The sequence below is a fragment of the Pelecanus crispus genome, chromosome Z, assembly GCF_030463565.1.
Source record: "Pelecanus crispus isolate bPelCri1 chromosome Z, bPelCri1.pri, whole genome shotgun sequence".
Classification (NCBI taxonomy): Eukaryota; Metazoa; Chordata; class Aves; order Pelecaniformes; family Pelecanidae; genus Pelecanus; species Pelecanus crispus.
In genome coordinates this window covers 45,087,531-45,112,656 of record NC_134676.1, presented here as the reverse complement: position 1 = coordinate 45,112,656, position 25,126 = coordinate 45,087,531, and the positions used below count along the sequence as shown (strand labels likewise).

The following is a 25,126-nucleotide window of genomic DNA, read 5'->3' as shown; positions in this document are numbered from 1 at the left end:
TGTACACAGTATTGACCAGAAGAATGTCAGTGCTGAATCTGAAGGGCTCTTCTAATGAGTTTAATATTATGCTTTCAGATCTACAAAGAACCAAAAAAGCCTGAAATTTTAGTTGATGGCTGGAACGTTTATTTCTTTGATAAGATAGAGGAGTTGGTGAGTAAATCAGAAAGGTCTTACCTGTAACTTTGCAAATTAAAAGGAATTCCTTTTAAGAAATATGGTGGTTGAATATAGAAATGGAAGTGGAGTAGCTATTGCTTTGAAAATCTCAATCCCATGCTGTAAAGTTTTAAGAATATTGTTGGCTGTAATTGATCTGTGGGGGAAAAAAAAAATCTGCAAAATCTGAAAAAATAGATTAAAAAAATTTTTTTTAAGGCATTAAGGATGATTAATTGCTCTCTGTGTGACATTACTGGGTGGAGATAACTCCTACAAGTGCCAGCTGCATATCTAGTCATAGCTGGTTAATCTTACTGACTAATTTCATATTAAATAGGCACATAAGTGAATTAATAAATTATTTTTTGTAGCAGGCAAAACCTTATGTTAGAAGCTTTACTAGTTCTCCATTTTTGTTGTTAAAATTTTAAAAAATATTTTAAAATCAATATTGGGTTATTAATACCAATTATGAAAGGAAGGCAAGTATTCTGGTGCAACTCAACTGTGTTTCTTTACAAAATAAGACCTACGTTGTTTGAGTTTCCAAGTTACAAAAATTATTCTGCTTAAAGCACTGGAAGTAAAAATGCTTCTGTCATTTTCAGTCAGTTGTTTGGCCAGACTGTGGCAAAAACACTGAATCTGTTGGGCAACTGTGGCTCGGACTTCTCCGTTTCTACACAGAAGAATTTGATTTTAAAGAGCACGTCATCTGCATTAGGAGAAAAAATCTACTTACAACTTTCAAGAAGCAGTGGACCTCCAAATACATTGTAATTGAAGGTAAAAGCATGTGAATTATGTGAATATGCAGAATTTCTTTAATGACCCCATGAAAAATTGGGTCTTTCCACAAGGCTTATTTATTTATCTATTACTAGATTATAAGTTGTTATTTGCTTATGTTTTGAAATCATCTCAAAATTCCCATTGAGTTTCAGTAGTGCTAAAAATTATTCTTAGGGGTTTTTTTTCCCCTCTACTGAAAAGAAGCTGCAAAGCAGACTTCATACTTTTCACGATGACAGTAATTGACAGAAAAATAGATTTAACCAAATCCTTTGGAAAAGAAATTAGCTGTAATGCAGTTGAGGTTTTCTTACAAATACTAAGTTTAGCTGAGTCCATATTTACGTGACCAATTTAACCCTGCATATGATTACGCTGTTAAGTAATACTATGGTCTCTATCAAGAAAATGCAGTGACATGTTCTAGAAATGTTCCCTAAACTACTTTCTGGCCCATATGACTTTCATGGGAAGAATTTCTACTCTCTCGCCTGCACATTCAACTTACTCTTTTACAATACTTCAGTCAGTTCAGAGCTGGACGGCTGTGATCCTTCGTCCAGTTCAATTTCAGTATATTAATTCTGCATCGGTAATAGCTGCATTGGGTTGTTCATGTGTATGTATACATTGCTGACCTTGTTCTGAACTTGAGTAAAGCCTGTAATGCTTTTTGTACAGACCCCTTTGATTTGAACCACAATCTTGGAGCTGGATTGTCAAGAAAAAGTAAGTCTCCTGTTAACAAATTTGGGTACAAAGTGAAGATCTTGTCTTGGATCTTCTTTTTCTGGCTTGTTTGATGTTTGGATGATGTTTTCTCTTTTTTTTTTTTTTCCCTTCCCCAGTGACAAATTTTATAATGAAGGCTTTTATCAATGGCAGAAGGGTATTTGGTACCCCTGTAAAAATATTTCCTAAAGAATATTCATCAAAAATGGTAAGTTGCTTCTAAGAGCAGTATGTGCCTGCTCTTGGGTGTATAACTTACCACTTGCAGGAATATGATTACACTCTCTTTAAGCTCTTCTCTCTTCGAGTTCAACAGCATTTTAAAAATCTTTATGGGAGTTATTACTGACTACTGTTTTCTTGATGTTTGCATGTAAAATGTTTTGGCATGCAGAATACTAATCAAGTCGGAGCTTCATTGTACAGGCTAACGTATTTTACTCCCTATCAAAACCAGCTTACCATTTCTTAAAACTGCAGTTTTAAAAAACAGCTTGCAGACCTGGTGGTCAGCAGACTGCCTGTAAAGAAGAGGCCAGTGGCCAGTTAATCTCATTAGGTCTTTCAGGAGTTCAGCGACACAAGGTTTATTATTCTCTGTGACTCTTAAGCAAGTGTTAAACAGCAGTTATCTGTCTTGATTCCCAAGTGTATGGCTTTTCATTTTAAATGCATGATTTCTTCTTCAGGAGTACTTTTTTGATCCAGAGGTACTAACGGAAGGAGAATTGGCACCAAATGATAGATGCTGCAGAATTTGTGGTAAAATTGGCCATTTCATGAAAGATTGTCCCATGAGAAGAAAGTGAGTATAGTTTTGGCATCTGTCTGGAACATTTCCTTAGGTTTGTTCAGAAGAAAGATTGGGATAGTAATGCTGAAGTAAAACTTGTATATGCTGCAGATTATTTCCTTTACTGTTGAAATGAAAATGATCAAATCAGTTTTGGCAGTGGTGGATGGTGTTAGTTTTTTAAATTTTTGGTCTGTATTGAGTCGTTACTTAACTTTTGCCAGCATCATCTGGAGTGTTTTTAAACAGATTCTTTTCATAGAAGGCTGCAAAACTACTTAGCATAAGGTAGTAATGCTGACTCTGCACTTCATTATGTAGGAAAGCAGTAGTCAAAGAGAATCTAAATGCAGAGCTTGAATAGCTGTGTGCTGTGAAAAGCACTCACAAAAGCATTTTATATGTTTTCATTTAATAGCTTCTACTTCCAGAATCCTGCTGCTCCCAGCAAGACACATTTTTGTCGTGTTCACAGAATCATGCAATTCATGTCAAAAAGCAAGGCAATAATGTCACAGCATTCTTTTCTTAAGTACACACATATGAGAACAATGTCCTGTTTTACATCAAGAGGTTTCCTGATCCTGAGTAACCTGATGTCCAAAATTCAGCAACTATATTTTTGTAACAAATGAATGCTAAACTGATCTTCTTGCTCTTCATATTATGAACTGTCTAAACTTAAAACCGATCCACTGATTTTTTTTTTCCTAGTTAAGACAAAGCTCTTTAAAGACTTCGTGTCTCTAAAATAGTGAAAATCAGTAAATAAAACTGCAAGAGGATGAAGTCCTGAAAGCCTTTGTGCTCACCTGTAAGGTGAATGGAAAACTCTAACCTTTGTTTAGAGTCTGTCTATGTTAAAAGCTGTAATTAAAAACCACTTGCACTTTGTGTAAGTAGCTTAAAAGCTACTTACATTGGATTGGATGAAGTAGCCTTTGTGCTACACAATAGAGAATTGTGAACTTACATTGTTGAGACTATTAATTTTGGAATTTATTCAACTTCAGCAAATGCAGTTACGGTAGCTGATGATAGTTTGAAAATAAAGCTGAAGGTGGTGTGAAAATCTACTCAATGTCTAAACTGCCGTCTCAGATGGAATGGATTTTTAATCTTGAATTCTGGAGTGAAAGCTCAGTTCATTGCACATACATAGCTGTGTTCTATACAACATTAGAGTGAAAGTCAATGGGATTTTGCATCTAAGAACATAAATGCCTTACGGGGTAAGACAACTGATATATCAGAGTCCTCTGTCCAGCCATTGCAATAGGAGATGCTGTCTATGGAGGGCACACTAGCTGGCTGTTTTCTGTACTCTCTTCTCATGCATTCCCCCAGCATCTGCAGCTGCTGTTTAAGAGATGTTAGAGCATATACCTGCTCTGGTCTCATAGTTCTCATTTGTGGACTGGAGTTGTTTATCATAGAATAGTTTAGGTTGGAAGGGACCTTTAAAGGTCATCTACTCCAGCACCCCCTGCAATGAGCAGGGACATCTTCAATAGATCAGGTCGCTTAGAGCCCTATCCAACCTGATTTTGAATGTTTCCAGGGATGGGGCATCTACCACCTCTCTGAGCATCCTGTTCTAGTGTTTCACCACCCTAATCATAAAAAATTTCTTCCTTATAGCTAGTCTGAATCTACCTTCTTTTAGTTTAAAACTGTCACCCCTTGTCCTGTTGCAGCAGACCCTGCTAAAAAGTTTGTTCCGATCTTTCTTACAAGCCCTGTTTTAAGTATTGAAAGGCCACAATAAGGTTTCCCTGGAGCTTTCTCTTGTCCAGGCTGAACAATCCCAACTCTCAGCCTTTCCTCATAGGAGAGGTGCTCCATCCCTCCAGTCATTTTTGTGGCCCTCCTCTGGACCCAATCCAACAGGTCCATGTCTTTCCTGTACTGAGGGCTCCAGAGCTGGATGCAGTACTCCAGGTGGGGTCTCACCAGAGCAGAATAGAGGGGCAGAATCACCTCCCTCAACCTGGTTTTGTCCTTTTTGTTTGGATGTTTCTTTCTGAGCCTCATTCTCCTGTTTTCCTTTAACAATTGTCAATGGCAACCAGTTCCATAAGTATGCTAACTGGTGTGTAAAGTAAGACTTTCTTTCATTTGTTTAAAGACAATCTGATTTTAATTTCATAAACATTCCATAGGTGTAGCCGTGGGGGATTAAGTTAATAATGATACTGCCTTGAAGATTTTTTGAGCCATGATTGTGTTCACCCTCTAGCTTCTCTCCAGGTTGGGGAGTCTTGGCCTTTTTAGTATCTCTTCCTGAAACACTTGCTCTCTTCATCATTTTAGCTGCCTTTCTCTGTACCTTCTCTAACTCTACTACTTCCTTCTTAAAATATTGAGACCAGACCAATATGCAGTACTCAGATGTAGGCACACCATGGTTTTATGTAGCAACAAAATGATGTCTTCTGTCCTGTTCTTAGTGTTTTATCCATCCTATTGCTACACTTCCTGAAAAAGAGTCCCTCCCCTTCTTTTCTGTAGGCCCCCTTTAAGTACTGGAAGGCTGCTATAAGGTCTCCCTGCAGCCTTCTCTTTTCCAGGCTGAACAACCCCAACTCTCTCAGCCTGTTCTCATAGGGGAGGTGCTCCAGCCCTCTGATCATCTTTGTGGCCCTCCTCTGGACCCAGTCCAACAGGTCCATGTCTGTCTTGTACTGAGGACTCAAGAGCTGGATGCAGTACTCCAGGCAGGGTCTCACAAGAGTGGAATAGAGGGGCAGCATCACCTCCCTCAACCTGCTGACCATGCGGCTTTTGATGCAGCCCAGGATTGTCTTTCTGGACTGTGAGCGCACATTGCTGGCTCATATTCAGTTTTTCATCCACCAATACCCCCAAGTCCTTCTCCACAGGGCTGCTCTCGATCCACTCATCATGCAGGCTGTATCCATGTTTGAGATTGCCCTGTCCCAGTTGCAGGACCTTGCACTTGGCTTTGTTGAACTTCATGAGGTTCACATGGGCCCACCTCTCCAGCCTGTCAAGGTCCCTCTGGATGGCATCCCTTCCCTCTAGAGTATCAACTGCACCACTCAGCTTGGTGTCATTGGCAAACTTGCTGAGGGTGCACTCAATCCCACTGTCCATGTCCCCAGCAAAGATGTTAAATAATACTGGTCTCAGTACACACCCCTGAGGAACACCACTCATCACTGGTCTCCACCTGGACATCGAGCTGTTGACCACAACTCTTGAGTGCAACCATCCAGCCAATTCCTTGTCCACTGAGTGGTCCACCCATCAAATCCCTATCTATCCATTTTAGAGATGAGGATGCTGTGCGGGACCATATCAAATGTTTTGCACAAGTCCAGGTTGATGACGTCAGGTGCTCTTCCCTTATCCACCAATGTTGTAACCCTGTTGTAGAAGGCCGCCAAATTTGTCAGGCATGATTTGCCCTTAATTGAAGCCATGTTGGCTGTCACCAGTCATCTCTGTTTTCTGTGTGCCTTACCATAGTTTCCAGGAGGACCTGCTCCATGATCTTGCTAGGCAGAGGTGAGACTGACTGGCATGTAGTCCCCCAGGTCTTCCTTTTTTCCTTTTTAAAAAAAGGGAAGCTCACCTTAAAGCTCATCTGCCATTCTTTTGCCCCTTCATACTGTTTTGTGAGGTGTTTTCAAGTTGCTTCCCATTAGCACTGCATCTGACTGACCAAAGGAGCCTAGTACCATCTTCAGACTTGGAGGTTTCACTGATGTCTCCTTGTGTAGGTCATGTATAAAGAAGTTAGATAAAACCAGTCTGGCAGTGGTAGCTGTTTCCCCACTGCTAGGTCTTTAAGTCACGTAGAATGCTAGAAGCTTCTCCCAGTAGAAGAAACTTTTAGAGATACTGCAAATATACACAGTTTCAGAAGGAAGGAAGTGAGATTTCTCATTGATTGTACAAGAAGGGAAAAAAAAATAGAACTATAGGCCTATTTTTTATACTTTGTTAGTATCTTGCTTGGTGTTTCTTTTCTTCCACTGTCTTCGCAACTCCAGCACCCAGACTTTCTGTTGTGTTTATATTTTTTGAGATACAATTGTTAGCATTTAGGGCTGTATTGTAATCTAATTGTAAAGTTAAATTATTAAATATATGTTACATCACTGTAGCACTGTTTGGTAGGAGAGTCAAAAGGACAGGTACATTAATTCACTTTATTTAACCCATTGAAGAAATATATGAAATACATCTATTGTCTGTAGACAGCACTTGCTTTGGTTTGGTTTTTTTTTTACTCTGTGTACGTATGTAAGGCCTTTGAACTCTGCAGCATTTTTCTGCTCCTGCAGACTAAGACGGCGTCGTGATTACGAAGAAGTCAAAAACCAGAGGTACACAGAAAGCAAGGAGAAAAGAAGCAAAGAGGACAAAGAAACTCAGAATAAAACAACAGAAAAGGAGAGCTCAATCAAGGAAGGAAAGTTGCATCTATGTACACCTCAGAAGAGAAAACTAGCAAGGGTAATAGTGGAAACTGGAAGAGAAAAGACACCCAGGCAGTCAGCAGAGAAGTGGAAGCGCCTAGAAGACAGAGACTTAAGAGAAAAACGTTGTTTTATCTGTGGAAGAGAAGGTCATATTAAAAAGGAATGCCCACAGTATAGAGGAGCTGCAGGTATGAAACTGATCAAGCTGAGTAGTTTAAACAGAGCTTATGTTTTTTGGTATTTTTAACAGGGTTGACTAATGGGTAAGGGTTCTGCTTTGAACAACATCATGTAAATGCTATCTTTTTTTTTTTTAAATGTACTCACATTTAGTCAGTTTTCCCTTCATCCTCACCTACATTTTCAGAACTTTGCTGTATCCCAAGAGATTTGACATGGTTTCTCTTAGTAGGTAAGATGCTTGAAATAGAAAGCATATGAGTGTCCAATATGTTGAAATTGCTTCCGTTGTCCTCACTATAAAGTGTGCTAACATTTCAAATTACAGCTTCTTTCAGTACATCATAATTGCAACAAAAGCCAATTTTATTGCTCTTCACATCACCTAAACCAGAATTATTCCATAAAGACCCTGAAGTCACTATAAAAGTGTACAAATTGCTCAGGTAGAATATTGTGAATGAAATAAAATAATGTTCCTGCCAAGTCAGAAGTTGAAGGGATACAGAAATCTGTCTTATTTTTCATGGAGTAATTTTGCAACTTTGGCTTAAAAAAAAGAAAACAAAACCTACAAAAATGCTCCCAAATCCAGATACTGACTGGCAGAACTGAATGACATAATGAAATACTTGCTTAGCGGTATCTAAGTCATTCCTCAGATAAGACAGATCTCTCATCATCTGTGTTGTAAAGGAAAATCATTCTAGGATAAAATTGAGACTCCCTAAGACAGTGAATGGTACTCTAGTTAGCTTATGAAGGAACACTACTATTGTTTCCCTGTAGGTAAACCTAGGAGCATTTAAATTCATGCTGGATAAATTTGCTCTGCAGATTACTCATGACTTGACCTCGTAAAGTAACAAACAGGAATCCTTTGTATAAATATAATTTCAAACCAGCTCTTCTCTACTAGCAAAAATGTTCTGTCTGGCTTAGATCAGGAGACCCCTCTTAATTAGATGTAGGTGGTGGAAGAGGGCATAAGACTGTGCTAACAAAGTACTGGAAGGAGGATGAAAATGGTGCAAATATATTCAGAACTTTCAAGGTATTTAGAGGTGTTCATAGTTCAAAAGGCTGCTGGAAGTGTTGGGTGGACAGAAAACATGCTTAAAAATTGAAGCCACATTTTATTCAGCTTCTGACCTTTTGAAGGTGTGTGTCAAGTCTAAATCCAACTTCTGAGTTTCTTTATCTTTGACCTTTCTTGCTGAGCGTTTCTTTCTACCATTCCGTTTGCCATGATGCTGAGTTTGCTAAGGTGAGGGGAAGTATGCCTGACTTCTGTAGTCAGTGGTATTGGTGTATTTTACAACATTCATCATATGAGACCTATGCTGAGGCTGTAGTTTTTGTCTGTTATGTGTATTTTGGGAATGACTATATTCTAATTTGAAGAGAATTGCTGTAGGTTCGGCTTTGTCTTTTTGTGCTTGCTTAGTGCCTGAAGTGTTCTCTCTAGTTGGATAGAGGACTATGAACAACTGGACCTAAGAGATCTGGACCTAAGAGATCAGACTTCTTTCTTTGCTATGCTACAAACATTTTGTGAGACTATGGACAATTCACTTATCACCATATCTGCATTCATTCTCTGAAGTTCCCTGTCGCCCTCTGATTCTGGAGGTGGATAGAGAGCTTCATTTATTGTAGGTTCCTAGCTTAGATGCTTAACTATAGCTGCACCTTGCCTCATTGTGCCAGTTTTCGATGTTGTAAAACTAAGGAAAATAGCAATGTCCTACCTTCTATGCACTATGAAGGTGGATTGCAAATATTTTTGTACTTTTATATATTATGATATCTGAAGTGGAAACTAGTTTCAAATTAGCAAGTCTTTGTTATATTATGATCTCTTCAGGTGGTTCAAAACCAGAAGTGTTGTGTGGATCCCCTTCTTTGCCCAGCACTGCCAAACATGCTGGCAGATTAAATCAGGTAAACACCAAGTGTCTCTTTTCTTAGATCTTTTTAAGTGTTCTAAAGTCCGTTTAAAGTAACTTTACTTAAGCTTTCAAGGAGAATATTTTATGGTTTTTATTGTGGAATGCCATAATTCAATCTTGTTGGTTCATCAATGTGTGTATGTTGTTTACAGGGAATGCTTATACATGAAGAAAAAAAGAAACAAAAAGGAAAAGTATTTTTGAGTCCCCAGTCAGGTTTGTATATCTTCATTTCAATTCAGAAATTCTGTGTAAAGGCATGTATTTTTAACTTGCTTTCCTTGTCAGTCCTTATGGGAACTCTGCCTTATTTGCTGAACACAGCAGCAGTCTGGACAGGTTGCTAGATAATCCTGAAGTGAAGCTGTATTTTTTTACTGGGAAAGTGTGCAATTTTTTTCAGTTTTGTTTTGGAAGCAAAACAGGCATGTCAGTTCTGTGCATTTTTTCTTTAACTCTGGTAGATTTATTTTGCGGAAGGATATGGTGGGTTTTTATCAATCTCTCTTCCTCTCCTGTTTCAGCATACATGGGGTTCTGTGTTTCTCCAGGGGTGACATGTGGAGCACTTTCTTGTGAGGCTTCCTCAGAGTAATTGTCTAGAGTTCCACATGATCAACTAACTTACAGACTATCAGAGCACATCCTTGGTCTGAGCTGCCAAAATTCAAGGAAGTTAAAACTACAGTTATAAGTAGCAGTCAGATGATAATAGAAAGGCCTTTATGTACTCTGTCTGGATCGGAGATGTTTTGTGTTAGATGCATGGTTACAAATGCAGCTTCCTTACAGTAATTTCACACACTTATTAACAGGTACAATGAAGATTTTAAAAGCAACTGCTTTTTTTTTTTTTTTTTTTTTAATTAGAGTTTCTAGTGCAACTCTGCAAACCTTTTAGCAGCGTGGGTGTTTTCAATAAAATATATAAGTCTTTCGGGGCACCTGAAAGAGGACCTAAGGAGTCTTTACAAACTTTGCAAAAACTAAACTGCATTTAAGTATGTCAAATTAAATTCTCAGTTTTGTTGAGAAGACACGGTATTTTCTGTTTTCACTGCAAGGCTTTTTCAAATCTAAGTTTGGGGATTTTAAAAACAAAGTGATATGTCATTAGGTGTTGAAAAAAATGCTAGTTTTCAATTTTGCATTTTAGTATTTCCTACTGTCCTCCAGCAGGTAATGATCTCAAGTTGATCTGTGTATGCTTTCATTATAGTCTGACTTAACACTAATTTCATCTGTCTGATTGTTTCAGTTGTTTTATGTCTGTGTCTTTTTTTTTTTTTTTTAAACTTTTAAAGTGTGATGCTTTCTTCCTCCCAATCTTAGGCAGCCTTTCCAATAAATACATGACTCAGGGAAAAGCCTCACAGAAGAGGACCCACCAAGAATCATGAGGGATATTAAGCACTGTTAAATTGCAATACAGGCCCTTCATTCATTTAAAAAATTTTCTTTGGCTAAAGCATCTTGATTCACAGGACAGCAGCACAGACAACCTTTGACTTAAGTTTAATGAAATATGGATGTTTTATTTTAGATTACTGGTACAAGCAACTGTGGATTTTAATACAGACCCCTGCTCTTAAATAGATTGTTTGAGCATTTTAATAGAAAGCCATGATGTTTTTTATTTGTTTACTAGGTAAATCGTATAGAAAAGGGCAGGTACTAAAAATGGACCGTTTTCAAGGTTTTGTTGTTCCACCTGACCATTTTAAAATGCACTAAAATTGTGTGCAAGCCAAATACATTATATTTTCTTCAAAAATTGATTTTTTGAAGGGGCAAATAATATTTATTAATGTTGATTGTTTACTGAATTCTTGTGTAAAAGTGTTTGAAATGTTTGTAGACTGCTACATTATTTTTTTTTCCTGTAGAGAACTGAAGACATAGACACTAGTAAAGATGTGTAAAACAATCTCTGGACAAGCAGTGCCATTGAGATTTCTTAGGTTTTTTTCTGTTCTGTGATTTATGGGAGTTCATTTGCTGCTGTGCTTGTGTACAAGAAGACAGACAGACAAAGAAACAGGTCAGACCTGTTTGATGCTGCTAAGAATCTTTTTCACAGCCTTGGGGATACAGACAAAAATGCTTTAAGGAATAGAGGTATTATATTTGACAACTGGGGAAAACACATGTCCATTTTTATAAAATGTGAAGAGGATCCTTGTACCAGCCAAGAATTTCATTAGTAGTATGAACTTGAGCTTTACTTGAAGTCCTTCCAGAGCTGGTAATGTACCGTCTTATCTTGTTCAGGAAATAATTAGTTACATGGTAAAACTGAAACCACTGTTATTTATGACTTTGAAATAAATTTAAAAAAAAAAAACATTACAAAAATCAGACTTAAGTTTCTGTATTTCTTCTTAGGCTGTAGTTTTCAGTATTCCTGATTTAAAGGTTGAATTAATGATAACTTATTAGAATTATTTGGGTTTAGAAATGTCATGTTTAATTTTTTTCCTTACCCATCTATTTTTATTAAAGGTGAAAGCTAGAGTTGCCAAAGTGGCCTTAGGGAACTGGGCTCCTAACTCCGGTTTTGGTTTTCATCCACCTGTAGCCAGCTATCTGTAAACTTCTAGATGTGCAACTTTGGCAAAAAATTCTTTTTATATTCTTTCCTCCATATATTTTCAAGCAAAATAGTAGCTAGCAACAAACAGAAAATAATTCCAACTTTGTCTTCCATAGCATATTTCAGCGTATGCAATTAAGTCAGTTCTTCCCCCAAAAATAGGTTCATTCTAGTAGTTTTTCATTCATATTCCCCCCAAAAAAGAAAGGCTGGCATGCCTTCTATATGCCATATTTAGCCCTCTATTCAGAGTTACTTTCAGTTGTGCTGACGGGAATGAAATATTAAAAGCCTCTAAGGGACTATGTCATAATTTCAAAGATAGAAGTTATTCTAAAAAAAAAAATCAGATTTATGCATACTTGCCCTCTTCTGTGCATGATACTTTGTAGTTTAGCAGTGAAGTCTTCAACTGTGAAATTTCTCAGCTCACATCTGAATGAGAACTTCATTCTGCAGGTGCACCAGTCTTCTCACTTGAAGCTGCTGCTTCCTTATGCAACTACAAATTCTATATAGTTGCTAATCTCATAGCCCTAAAATAAAACCCCCACACTTGGGTTAGCTATTACGAGCATTAAACCAGTAACTAATAAATCCTTTGTTTGCTTAAAGAGTAGTTAAAGAGCATAGTCATAACTTACAGAATGATACGTGACACAGAATAAACACAGTTGAGGAGGCTTACGTATCTGCTGGATTAATTTGTTGTAAAATCTAGTAAATAGATTGAAAATTAAAATGGAAGAAAAGTAAGTTCTTCATAACAATTCTTGACATCCAAGATCCTGCTTGCCTTGTGGGAGTCTGTTCTCAAGGGAAGCAACTATCCGCATACAAAGAAAAACTCTGAAAGGACACACTGCATTAATAAAGTTTCTAGAAAAAGAACAGTATCAGAACTAATAGTAATAAACTAAAATAATAGTTTACAACTAAATTCATACTAATAAAATGTAATAATACATACTAGTAAACTAATAGTTTAAAAGACCTCTTCTGAGCTACCTGTATACTCTGTCCCTCTAATGATATGGAGAGACACTTGCTAGCACTGTTTATTTGTGCTGCAAAAAAAAGCATGATTATCATACTTCACAGGAATTTCACATGCTTTTAATGTCCCTGTTTCCAAAGCTGGAAATGTCTTGTGCTATGAGTACTTAGGTATCAGTGCTGAAAAAAGGAGGACAACATTCTTTTTCAGGTAATGCAGCACAGTTAATTGTCTTAAACTGGCAATTTAATCTCAGTTAGCTATATAACTACGAGATTAGCACACGTCCATCTCCCCTAATTTAATTCTTCTGGTGGGGTTTGTTTCATAGCTATATTTAAAACCGGTTTCTCATCCCTTAAAAATTTTATTTAAATGTATTTAATACACAATGATTTCTTTTATAAACCTTATCACATTTTGAAACCTCATGCAGAAGCCACATCAAAAATTATCTTCTCTAGTAACTTTGTGGGGCCTGAAATAGCTACTTAGAATGGGAGCTTGCTAGCAAAGAAAATATTTTTTTCTCCTATACTAATAAAGTTATCAGTATTTCTTGTTACTCACTTGAACTATTTAGATTTTAATACTGACTTTTGCTTTTATCTTCTTTTGGTTAATGTACTGAAGATGGAAGGCACCTTAGAAAAAGGCTGCTGTTCTAGCCCATGCTCAAGTCTTCCATGCTGAGATTCATTCAGCAGATGGGTGACTGAAGAGTAGTGACTGGAAGTATCCTAAGGCAGTACAAGAAGGTGAAGCTCTTTATGACTGCATGGTAGACTGTGGGTGATGAAGAAGGTATTAGTCGCATCCATACACAAACTTCCTCCCTCCAAGAATATTTATTACTGACTTCAGCTTCAGGCTGGTAGTGCACTTAAGCCCCCCCACCCCTAAGTGGGTGTGTTTTAGTTGAGGACGTGTGCCAAAGTTGTGCGAACTGTGTGTGAAAGAAGCATTTTCTGTAGCTAAAGTAAATACAACTTTTTTTTTATACCCTTGCTGTCTTTATATTTGAGGTGTAAGTACTGTGCCTCATTAAAGAGTAGTGGCATAATGATGTATGTAAAAAAAAGAAAAAACATCTGCACATTTACTGTCCAGCTCTTCAAACGGCTGAGCCCACGATCCGGTGCCCAAAGTAGATGCGGTGGTGGGATGTAGGCGTGTTGCTTGCGCTTGGACTTTGTAAATACAGGTTTAAAAGTGTTATTCAGCGTATTTAAGGACGCTGTCAGAGGAAATTAAAAATGGGTACTTGTCTTCCTTCTGGCACAGCCGTCATTCAATTTAAAGCAGTGGGATTAGTCTCCTTGGGCCGAGGCTGCCGGGGTTCCTCACCAGCAGCCGGGGAAGGGCCGTGCGGTGCCGCCAGCAGCTCCCAGGCCGCCCCCCACCCCGCCACGGCCGTGGCCAGGCGCAGCTGGGCGAGCACCGCCGCGCTGGGCTCAGGGCCGGCGGCGGGGGGGGGGGGCGGGCCCGCCACCCTCCCCGCGTTCCGCACCCTTCGCTGAGGGCTTGGTCCCAACCGGAGCGCTCCGCACACGGCGCGGCCTGCCGTGCCGACGCTGCCTGTCGGAGACCCTCACGCAAAGTCGCGTTCCAATGCGCGTCTGCGCGACCATCCGCGAATATCCACGTTCTTTGCCCGTGTTTGCCGTAGACGGGGACTACGGGGCCTCCCGGGACGAGCCTGCCGCCGCCGCGGCCCCGGCCCAGCCCGCCGCTTATCTCCGCCAACAGCCCTGCCGCGGGCGCGGCCCCACGGCGGCGAGGGGGGGCGGGCCCGCCGCCGCCGCCGCCGCCTGCCCAATGGGGGCGGGCGCCGGAAGCGCGCCGTGCGCCGTGGCGTCACGGCGTGACGTCGGCGGTGCCCATGGCAGAGGGTAGAGGACGGGGCGGCGGGGGCGATGGCCTCCTCGGTGGTGCGGGCCACCGTGCGCGCCGTCAGCAAGCGGAAGATCCAGGCCACGCGCGCCGCCCTCACGCTGGTCAGTGCCGCGGGCGGGCAGGGCCCGGCCCCCGCCTCCCGCCCTGCTCACGGCTGCGGGAACTGCGCCACGGGCCCGGCCCGGCCGCCGGGCCTCCCCCGGCCCGCCCGCCCCGGCGGGTTGCCGGCTGTGCGCTGCGGCCGGGCTCGGTGGGAGGGGGCCGCGGGGAGGCTGGCGGGGCCTCTGCGCCCTCGGGGGTTTACGGGGCGGGAGCTGCTGACCCGCGGGGGAGGCGGCCCGGCGCCCGCTGCCCCCTGTGCGGGCGGCCTTGGCGGAGGGCAGGGCCGCGGGGGGCCGGCAGCGGGAGGAGGCGGGACGTCGCTGCGGGCCCTTCAAGCGGGGGGGCCTTTTTGCAGAGTCACCCGAAGAAGTGTTTTTATTTAAAAAAAAAAAAAAAAAGGGAAATGCGTTATCTACAGAGGCTGACGAGTAGGTTGTTTCCAAGGAGGCTTTGTAGCCTTTCGTTAATGGAGGAAGCGCATTCGCTACTAGCGGCAGTATTGGGGAGTCTGTGCTGCCGAGAGGGATTTCTGCAGAGGAAAGAACAGTCGGTTCCCTGCGCGAACAGGAGCAGATTCAGTGCGTATAGTTCAGTCGTTTGTCAGGGCGAGTGGTTCCTGTTCAGTGGTGATTCTGTAACGAACATCAGCAGCGGTAATTAGAAAAGGTTTTCCACTGTAAGTCTAACCGGTAGTTTGCTTTGTGTGTTTAAGTCTGCTTATGGTAAGAACTTCATTTAAGAACTAATGCTTTTTGTTTTCTCAGTGTTTTAGAAACCCGTAAGCATGCAATGGAAGTTTTTGTGTTGTGTTCTTGCATTTCTGCAACCACTAGATCTGCACGAACAGTGAATTTATCTGCTGTAAAGTCACAGTTCCCCTCAAGCATTGGAACAGGCTGCCCAGAGAGGTGGTGGAGTCACCATCCCTGGAAGTGTTCAAAAAACGGGTAGATGTGGCACTCTGGGACATGGTTTAGTCTAGTCTACCCTTGATTGGTTTAGTGTAGACTTGGTAGTGTAGGTTAAAGGTTGGACTGGATGATCTTAAAGGTCTTTTCCAACCTAAACAATTCTGTGATTCTAACTGAGTGGGAAGAGAGAAGTAGGCAATAAACACGTCTGTACCTAATTGATTTTTGTAATGTGTATGTGACAAAAGTTTCACAAGAGCAGAACTACTTAATTGGATTGTGGTAGTGATTTTGGGGGTGGGGAGGGACCCAAACACCCTAATATTAGGGACTGAAGTTCTTGACCTGTCTGTGTGCTGGCAGTGTGGGTGAGGAGGGGATTGAAGAGGTGTTGTGTTCTGCATGGATTAGATACAGCGACCGTCTGTTTTACAACAGAGTGGGTACCTTCAGATCAGACATCAGTTCCAAGTAGAACACAGGCTAGCCGATACTGATGGGTGGCTGATGCTGAAGGTGGTCTTTGCAGATAGGAGACAAATGTAAACTAAGAAAATCTGAGTGCACAAGAGTTGGAATAGAAATTTTTTATAGTACAACTAAGTACATTGCGTGCTTTAGTATGTGCTAGCAGTCACTGCAAATAAACAGAAAAAAACATTTTAGATTTAGATGTATATGTTTTTGTTTTTCAGACCCCATCAGCTGTTCAGAAGATAAAACAGCTTCTTAAAGATAAACCTGAGCATGTAAGTATAAACAGGGCCAACCTGTAGATTGTGCTAAGGTGTTAGCACAGCTCATGATCGCAAAGCATTTCTGGCTTAGAAGTTTGAAATAAACTCTGAGGTGGTTATTAGAGATGTTGGTATCTTTTTTTTTTTGGAGGGGAATGCGTAAGCTTGTTTATATATCAGGCTTTGTTTCTTTATAAAACAAAATGCAAGAAATAGGACATTTCACTGTACAGTTACTTTTGAGATACATAAAGTTGAAAAAATTTTAAGCTTCAAAATACTTGTAGGAATTCTCATTTTGAAGTATATAATAATAAAGTTAGATTCATACCCATTGGAAAACTTCTAATTCTTGGGAAACTTCCCAGACCATGTATTTTTTTTAAGTAATTGGTCTTTCTCCAAATAACTGACTGAGCTTGTCGTCTTTTCTTCTTGGGGAAAAACACCCAGAGTCTGTCTTTCTATCCATTATAAAAACAACCATTAGATTTTCTTCTATACAGTAAGTATTATTTCAAGAAGAATATGTCTCTCTTAACTTTCATACAAGGCCCATTGTTTCTTTTGCTTCCTGCACACCTGCAACTAACTAGACTCTTTGTTTTAATGTTTTAAACCATCCTAAGGAAGCCCTAAGCTTACAGCTTAGCTGGTTGGTCATCCCCTTGCTATACATTGCATTTTCCAGCCCATTATTTGCAGCAGTTCCGGTAGAGAAAGATATTTAGTCTGAAACAGTCAAATGCTGTTTGTCTGAGATCCCACTTGAGAACGAGTGATATATTTTGATACATTTGTATTGTAACATTGATTACTGGTGTAGACAATATACTTTCCAATTATGAAGCATTGGTGTGTGGAAAGTGGTACAGATACTTTTGAAAGATCGTTGTGCACAAATAGTTTTCTGTTTCTTGAAAACCTTTCCTCAGTTCTTTACTGACACAGGTGTTCTTTTTGCCAGACTTGTTGGTTACTGTGGATGTTACAAACATGTTGACTAGATTGGCTTTTAAGGTCGGTTAAAACAGTAAGCAAATAAACATACTTGATTTAAGGAGGGGATTGCTTTTCCAGTGAGGCTGGTGATAGAGGTAATGAAACCAAAGTACATTTTTCAAAACTTTGATTTGAAGAAAGTGTTCTGATGGTGTCATTACAAGAGTTCTATGAAAATCTAGTAACTGCCCTTGTCTTGGCCTCACAGCTTCATAATTACATTACTGTCAATAAGCTTAACATAGCACCTGAATTAGCATCTGAGTGAACTTTAGTTTGAAGTCACAAAAATATCTGTCTTTGAAATTTGACTGTCTTTATGAGACCAGGCACCTACAGGAGCACCAACAGTTTATTACTTCACAGCTTATTACTTCAAAACTTTAACATACTTTAGGGCTTGATCCACAGTAGCAAACATCTGATGTTTGCTTTTACCTTGGCAGTCAATTCTGTAAAAGGAGAAAAATGTTACCTTTTAATCTGCTTAAGCTAATTCACTTCTGCTTTGAGGCAGTGGAAAATAATACATGTTAACATTTTGTTGTTCTGTGTACTTTTCATCTTGGTGTTCCAGGATAAGTTTTAAGAAAGTCATGAATGTGGGCTTGGTTTGTTTTTTTTTTAGGTAGGTGTGAAAGTAGGTGTTCGTACAAGAGGATGCAATGGACTTTCTTACACGTTAGAATATACAAAATCGAAAGGAGACTCTGATGAAGAAGTAGTTCAAGACGGTGAGTTTCTGATGCAGCAAACTTCTGTGGTGGTAGTGAAGAATAACTTACTACAGGTTTGTCAAGGTACAGGTTAGAACATTACTTGAAGTAACGAGTTATAGCAAGAGGTCCTACTTTTCTGTTACAGGAATTGTTGTCACCTTAGTTTCTGTTTTGAAGTAACCAGTTACTTAAAATGTGCAGCTTTGCAGTCTCTGCGTCAGAGACTGCTCCACCAGAATTGTCTACTCCATCGTTCATGTCTTCGAAGGTGGCTAATAGCAGACATTTAGAGAAAAATACAGAACAATGCATATATAAAGGAATACTGTATCAGCATGCCTAAAACAAGGCTTGCCAAAGTAAAGATTTTATTTGCAAGGGATTTCCCCAGTTATCTTCTCTAACTAGTGTTACTCTTCATTGATTTGTTAATTTGTTTTTAACCTCTTTATGCTTTTGACCTTTACATTTGTAACAACACTTCTGATGATTTTAAGAGTATTTTTAAAATTGTTTTCATATGCTGGTATTTAAGCTTTCTGCCTGATAATTTCATTGAGCATCCCATGATAGGTCTATTGCTAAAGTTCCTGTCGTGGCTTAACCCCAGCCGGCAGCAAAGCCCCACAGAGCCACTCACTCTCCCACCGTGGGATGGGGGAGAGAATCAGAAGAGTAAAAGTGAGAAAACTCATGGGTTGAGATAAAGGCAATTTAATAAGTAAAACAAAAGCCATGCAAGCAAAGCAAAACAAGGAGTCCATTCCCTACTTCCCATCGGCAGGCAGGTGTTCAGCCATCTCCAGGAAAGCAGGGCCCCATCACGTAACAGTTGCTTGGGAACACAAACGCCATCACTCCAAAAATCCCCCCTTCATTCTTCTTCCCACAGCTTTATATGCTGAGCATGAGGTAATATGGCATGGAATATCCCTTTGGTCAGCTGGGGTCAGCTGTCCCAGCTGTGTCCCCTCCCAACTTCTTGTGCACCCCCAGCCTGCTCACTGGTGGGGTGGTGTGAGAGGCAGAAGAGGCCTTGACTCTGTGTAAGCACTGCTCAGCAATAACTAAAACATCCCTGTGTTGTCAATACTGTTTCCAGCCCAAATCCAAAACAGAGCCCCATACTAGTTATATGAAGAAATTTAACTCTGTCCCAGCCAAAACCAGCAGAGTTCTATACTTCTTTCCAATTTTTACAAAAATTTCTGTCAGTGGTCATTTTGTCAAATACGGATTTTTTACAGAAGCATAATAGTGCTTGTTTTGGTTTCTGTTCTTTTTCTAGAAGTTCCTAAAATTCCTTCTGTGGGGGTGGTTTTGGGGTTTTTTAGGCATTACTGAACTCAGTTATACTATGTTCAGGAATATTACTTTTAATTTGGTGGCAAAGTAAGAGATTTGAATATAAGTGGGATAGCACAACTATTTTCTCACAGAAGCTATGCTGCTAGGCAGAGCCCATCTTCCAGCTCTCTCTATTTTGAAAATACCTGTGTCCAACTTGTAGATTTTGTTCTCTTAAACAGAGCATTAGTTGGAACTTCAGCAAATCATTACATTGAACCAGAGTATGTGAGATAGGGACTGCCACCTAATTCTGCAGGGGCCTCTTGATTTCAGATTCAGCTGGCTTCTGGAGTTACCTCTTCTGCTTGACTCGGAGCTCCTCTAGCTTTGCAGGGCTGAAAACACATGTGTTTTGGCAGGCATTTGCTGGTTTGGATCTTGAGGAAGATAAAAGCAGTTTCCCTCAGTCAGGTCAGAGACCTTAAGTTCCAAAGCCAGGCAGCATTTCAGGTGTGCCTGTGTGCTTTCTGTTTTGTTTTGCTTGCTTCTAGACAGATTTCCAGTGAAGGCTCTGACTTTAATATAGCTCTGTGCTCACTGAGCTGGTGGCTTTGGATCCCAGCACAAATTTTTTGGCTTTTAGGTAGTACGTGACTGCTTTGGGGATCAGATCCATAAACTCTTTCATTAGGTTTAGCCTTCGCTGTCAGTTACTATCCAAATTGACCCTAAAATGTGTAGATTCAACTCAGTTGCCCACAGACTTGGGTTGTGTTGGTAATATGTTTTGTCTCAATGTCTACTATTGATGAAACAGCTTTCCAGCAATCTCATATAACTTAGTGAGTTCTTGTTGCTGTTTACTGATACGATTTTACATTTTTATTTTTCTTATTTCCTAGTCTGTGGACAGCTAAAGCAGCACACTCACAGCTTTTTGACAGATTTGCAATTTTAAAGTTCAGTAGCTTTCCAGAGAGGTAGATACTTTGTATACTTCAGAAAAGGAGCTCTTTCTAGCTCCTGAGATGAACTAGTAATTCTTAATCTGTAGAGGTTGTGATATCTTTGAAAGTTCACACATTTGCCGCCTTATAGGATTCAGTATTGTTAATACTTAATGTAGACCCAGTAGTTTTGCCAGAGCAAAAAATAATCATTTTGAGAGAGGAATGTTTGGTTTTTCAAGGTTTTGGGGCATCTTGTTGGATGCACAGACTTTTAAGAATGGCAGGAAATGGGTTACTAACTGTAATGTATGGGAGTTAAGTATTGAAGCTGAGATTCGTTCCCAAGTTCTACAGCTTATTTCCCTGGGTATCACATTTTTAAAACATATGCACACCCCCACCCCCCCCGCCCCTCCCCCCAAATACATACATTCATGTGCAAGCATGGAAGACAGTGCTAGACTGTTGCTAGAGTTTTATAGGTAGAGTAAAAACAGTGATGAAAGTGCCCTGTGTTAGGCCAGGCAAACCAAGTTATACTGGTAGTCTTCATATTTAGTTTCTGGTTTTTATTACTGGTCAAAAGAGAATTTTAAAATGACTGATGATTTTGCTGTATGTAATTTTTTTCTTTGTCTTCAAGGGGTTAGAGTGTTTATTGAGAAGAAGGCACAGCTGACGCTTCTAGGAACTGAAATGGACTATGTAGAAGACAAACTGTCCAGTGAATTTGTCTTCAATAATCCAAACATCAAAGGAACATGTGGCTGTGGAGAAAGCTTTAACATCTGAAATCTCAGGACTACTACTTTGACTTTGAACACCCCAAAACACACACTATTACAGCTTTTGGAAGCAAATGCATTTTCTTCAGGTTCGTAGGCTGCGTAAAGTGTGGATACTGTTAAGAAAAATAAAGTTAAATAATTCTGAAAATGTAAACTGTGTTAAATTCCACCACTGATGTAGTTATGCTGTAATTTGTGATGAGTTGGGATCCAAAAGGTAAGAACAGTAAGTGCTGTAGCAACATCTCTGTACTTTCACATGCCAAGGAAATAAAATCTCACTGTTCTTTCCCCTTGTCATTTTCTTTGTCCACTCTACTGCACCCAAAACCCATTTGAAAGAATATATTGCCTATATGTTCTGCTTTGATTTGGGGGGAAAAAAACAAAAAACCCCAACCATTTATATGTGTTTGTTTATAAAAATTTATATACACAGGCATGCAGCCCTCAGCTTCAGAGTTCACGATGATTATGTAGATGCTTGCTTTGTTTTCGTAGCTTTTTGATGCTTTCATCTTTTTATGTGTGGGTTTTCTGGTGGTTTATTTTCCCATACATCTGGGGAAGTCCAAAAACAAGTTCAGGTATTGATACAGTGGTAGGCTGCCATAGCACTGCTTGTAGAAATACTTCAAAATGGGCTAACCCAATTTTAATTCTGTTCTTTTCCTTGTTGAATGCACAGTCTCTGCTGTACTTAGTCATTTTCAAGAGCATGAAATATATTCAGGCACTGGAGTACTAAAGCAGGATACACACAGGCCTCCTTTCTCACATTTCTGTTGTTTATCTTTCTTGACTTAAATTGCAAAGTTGATAAAACTGCCTCCAGATTCTGTTTCCCCGTGCTCACAGAATGTGCTGTCTGTGCACCAAAAGCTATGAACATTTTTTCTGAGAGAGAAATTTTACACTTTTCATTACCTTTTTTTTTTTTTGTCATGTCTGCTACTAGTTTTGTTACAGCTTGAGCTCTGTTTTGTAACTGTGTAGGCACTAGGGTTTTTCACCAAAGCTTATGGTAACTTCTATTTAACGTGTGTCTTGAGGTTAACTTGGTAACAGGAGAAAAGCATTTATAATTTAAAAAACCCTAGTATTTCATAATTGGTTTAAATTACTCCAGACAGTAATTAAAATACTATGTTTATAGGAGGCTGGTTTTTTTCTTTGGAATTTAAACTTACTTTCTCCTAATCAGAATTTTGTTTTTGTAAACCAGTGTTTTCCAAGCTTACAAAGTCTTCAGCACTTCTTTGCTGGTGCTCAGGCAGAAATATAAATGTCTCTCCAGGCCTTCCCAAAAGCTGGTATGAGAGAAGTACCGCTCCATCCTTTTATCTCCATGTTTCCCTGATTGTCCAAAGAGGACGTTACGCAGCTAAGCTGCTCACTTGTGGAGAAGGGGAGGTAATGTGTCTGCCTGGGCAACTGATTGGAACAGCTGGTTACAAGGGTGCACATAAAAGTAGGGGACAACAGGGACGGGGATCTTGCAGTCAAGGACAAGAAGGTGTTGAGATGGGAGAGAACGGAGAGCGTTAAGGCTGCATGTTGAAAATCCAAAGGTTGCGTTGATCTGGACAGTTGTTGCACCCACGTCTCTGTCAACAACTTGGGAATAGTAATGTGCTGAAGACACAGGACTGCAGCTATGTTCCCTCTACACCTTTCCCCAAACGGCTTGGGGAAAGGTGTAGAGGGAAGAATAAAAATGAAAAAATAATTCTTGATCTGTTTCATGTGGTGCACAGGAACAGAAGGTCAGAATTTCCAGGCCTGTAGTTCAATATTAAATACTTGAATTTTGGTTGTACACCACATCACCTCTTGATTAAAAACGCTATTTCCTTCAACAGTCAACTGTTGTACGCAGTTACTTTATGTAATGATTCAGGAATCACTGGTAATACACTGGCTAGGTGCATTTATAGTGCTGTAAGTCTTTCAGTCTTGCCAAACAAAAAAAAATGCAGTTAATGTGATGCAGCTGCGTTAATATGTCTAAAACTCCAAGCTAAGGGTGTTTCTTCAGATTGCATTTCCCTGGCTCTTGCTAGAGGATAAGACTTCGAATGTGGTAGCACTGGTGGTTGCTAAGAGTGCTAGTACTTATTCCTTTACCTTGTTTTGGTGTGTTGCAGGGGGGGTGGTTTGGGGTTTTGGGGGGTGGGTTTGTTTTTTTTTTTTAGACCTGTGGCACGTATAGCAATCCTTTTCATGTGTTTGTGTATATGCCTTGAATGAAAGTTTGCACTTTCGTATGCCCATGAAATGATCATCTAAATTGTCACTTTACTAGGACACCTAACGCACAATGTGTTAAACTTCTGTTAAAGTGCTATTTGCAGTTACATAGGAACATGGTTTTGTTGATTGGTCCACTATAATTTTGTGCAATACTGTATGTAGAGTTCTGAGTTATAATAATAAATATTGTCTATTGGTAAACAGGAAATATTCCTATCTTGAGTGATTCTGTTCACAATAATAAACAAGCACTGGGGCAAGGGGGAGAATAGGTTTGTATGCTGGGATTACAAAGTAGATAAAATACTACTGTTACCTGAGTTAATGTTTCTTAGAAATGTTAAAACATGTCCAAATGTTAAAACATGTCCAAATGTTGAAAGCATTGGAATAGCATAGAAACATATGGTAAATTAATTGACTATGTACAGAGAGGTATTTACACATACCAGAAAGGTGGACTGTTAATGTGTAGACTTAAACTTTGTGACACACTGTTCTCTGGGTAAAAATTCTTAACAAGCAAGATGCTTATTTTGAAGGCTTCTGCATGCCAAGAAGTCATTGTGGTATGCTTTAATGCAGGATAATGATTTTGATCAAAGTAACTGTTGACATAAAGGTTTTTAATTGGCTAGGCAATTTGAGAGTCAATGGGCATTCCTGGCTATTCCGCTTCAGTGCTGTGTAATGGCACTGATACACCATAGTGTACTCTGTTTATGATACATTTGGGGTTTTCTCTTAGGTATCTTTTATTATAGTCTTTCTGCCTCTAAAGCTAGGTTTCCTTTTCCTGTTACGTGAAGATTCTGAATGATAGGGAGTGAAGTAAGGAATTTTGGAAAAATGCTAGAGACTGTTGATACAGTCGCATATTCAGAGAGAGAACCAAATCCTCCATACAGTCAGGAGCCTGGAAACGCAACAGTTACCTTTCTGTTGGATTGCTTATGGAACTTGTGAAAAACCACTTGCTTGCACTAGCAAGTCAGTATTCCTGATCCACCCCTTTTTATGGCTCTCTTTGAATAGCGGCTCAGGAAGAACAACTTGTTTGGGAAAACACTGAGCAGCTCAATATGCGAGCCATCCTGACAACAGGTGATGGGACAAAATGAATTTGAACTCCAAAATAAAAAATGAGATGCAAGTAATGGGACTGTGAAATTTAATGTCAAGGAAACATACTTGTTTGTTTGTTTGGGGGTTTTTCGTTTTGTTTTTTTTGGTGGGGTTTTGGGGTTTTTTTTGAGTTAAATCCTATCTGCTGGCGGTTGCTTCTGTTGTTCGGGGGTTTTTACTGTAATTATTATTCTCCCCGTTTATTTAAATCAGTGCCTTCACTAGTGGGAAAAAATCTCCAATTATAGCACTATTATGCTTACACTGGCTGCCTGGCCATTTATTAGATAAAATTTTATGATGATAAAATTTTGCAGTCTCTTCTGACAGAAGAATTCCATAGTTGTCTAAGGTGGCAGAGTGTGCACCTCTGTGTTCATCCCAAAAGTCCTCAAAAGAGTACTTGAAAGATTACTTTTTGTCATGACCAGCACAGCTCTGTGTCTGTAAAGCCATCTGCCAGACAGTGAGTGGCTTGGCCTACTTCTTTCTTTACCGCCACTTTTAATGTAGGTGAGATGGGCTGCTTCAGCATGGTGAGCAAAAATGCAAGTACTTAGCACAACTCCACGTACGTGTGGGCTTGAGCCGCGTTTCAATAGCAATTCCTGTATGCGATACCTGGCGTTTTTCTTGAAGACAGAGACGGTAAGGGGAGATTAACTGCTGAATTTAAGCAAGACCTTCACCCTCACCTT

At 40.0% G+C, this 25,126-nt stretch overlaps 2 protein-coding genes across 6 annotated transcripts in view; both read left to right on the top strand.

Annotated features, from left to right (window-relative positions):
- The window catches only part of TUT7 (terminal uridylyl transferase 7), a 38,395-nt gene extending 26,997 nt beyond the window's left edge, over nt 1–11,398 (top strand). The window contains exons 21-29 of one of the 2 annotated variants that reach the window (XM_075726230.1): nt 79–156; nt 774–951; nt 1,639–1,686; nt 1,806–1,897; nt 2,379–2,494; nt 6,796–7,121; nt 8,981–9,057; nt 9,218–9,281; nt 10,398–11,398. In XM_075726230.1, the coding sequence (XP_075582345.1) occupies nt 79–156; nt 774–951; nt 1,639–1,686; nt 1,806–1,897; nt 2,379–2,494; nt 6,796–7,121; nt 8,981–9,057; nt 9,218–9,281; nt 10,398–10,465 (1,047 nt within the window). In that variant the 3' untranslated portion in view covers nt 10,466–11,398. Of the gene's footprint in view, nt 1–78; nt 157–773; nt 952–1,638; nt 1,687–1,805; nt 1,898–2,378; nt 2,495–6,795; nt 7,122–8,980; nt 9,058–9,217; nt 9,632–10,397 lie in introns of those variants that run through there. The other variant, XM_075726229.1, reaches the window with a different exon arrangement.
- A 3,158-nt stretch (nt 11,399–14,556) lies between these two features.
- Nucleotides 14,557–23,511, top strand: ISCA1 (iron-sulfur cluster assembly 1). Of its 4 annotated transcripts, none has more exons than XR_012831855.1 (5): nt 14,570–14,652; nt 16,260–16,313; nt 17,932–18,037; nt 20,906–21,136; nt 22,348–23,511. XR_012831855.1 is itself a non-coding variant. In XM_075726231.1 (4 exons), exons 1-4 carry the CDS (start codon nt 14,572–14,574, stop codon nt 21,052–21,054), a joined length of 390 nt encoding a protein of 129 aa, XP_075582346.1. In that variant the 5' UTR covers nt 14,557–14,571; the 3' UTR covers nt 21,055–23,511. The 4 variants fall into 4 exon arrangements, 1 of the variants encoding a protein (XP_075582346.1); XR_012831854.1 differs by having other exon boundaries at nt 22,276–23,511; XR_012831853.1 differs by having other exon boundaries at nt 22,255–23,511.
- The last annotated feature ends 1,615 nt before the right edge of the window (nt 23,512–25,126 follow it).

Bases quoted from the DNA above. Each gene is read 5' to 3' on its own strand.
- ISCA1 (XM_075726231.1), top strand. From the start codon at position 14,572: ATGGCCTCCTCGGTGGTGCGGGCCACCGTGCGCGCCGTCAGCAAGCGG. The intron at 14,653-16,259 runs GTCAGTGCCGCG...TTTGTTTTTCAG, and splicing joins CGCGCGCCGCCCTCACGCTG to ACCCCATCAGCTGTTCAGAA. The intron at 18,038-20,905 runs GTGAGTTTCTGA...TTTGTCTTCAAG, and splicing joins TGAAGAAGTAGTTCAAGACG to GGGTTAGAGTGTTTATTGAG.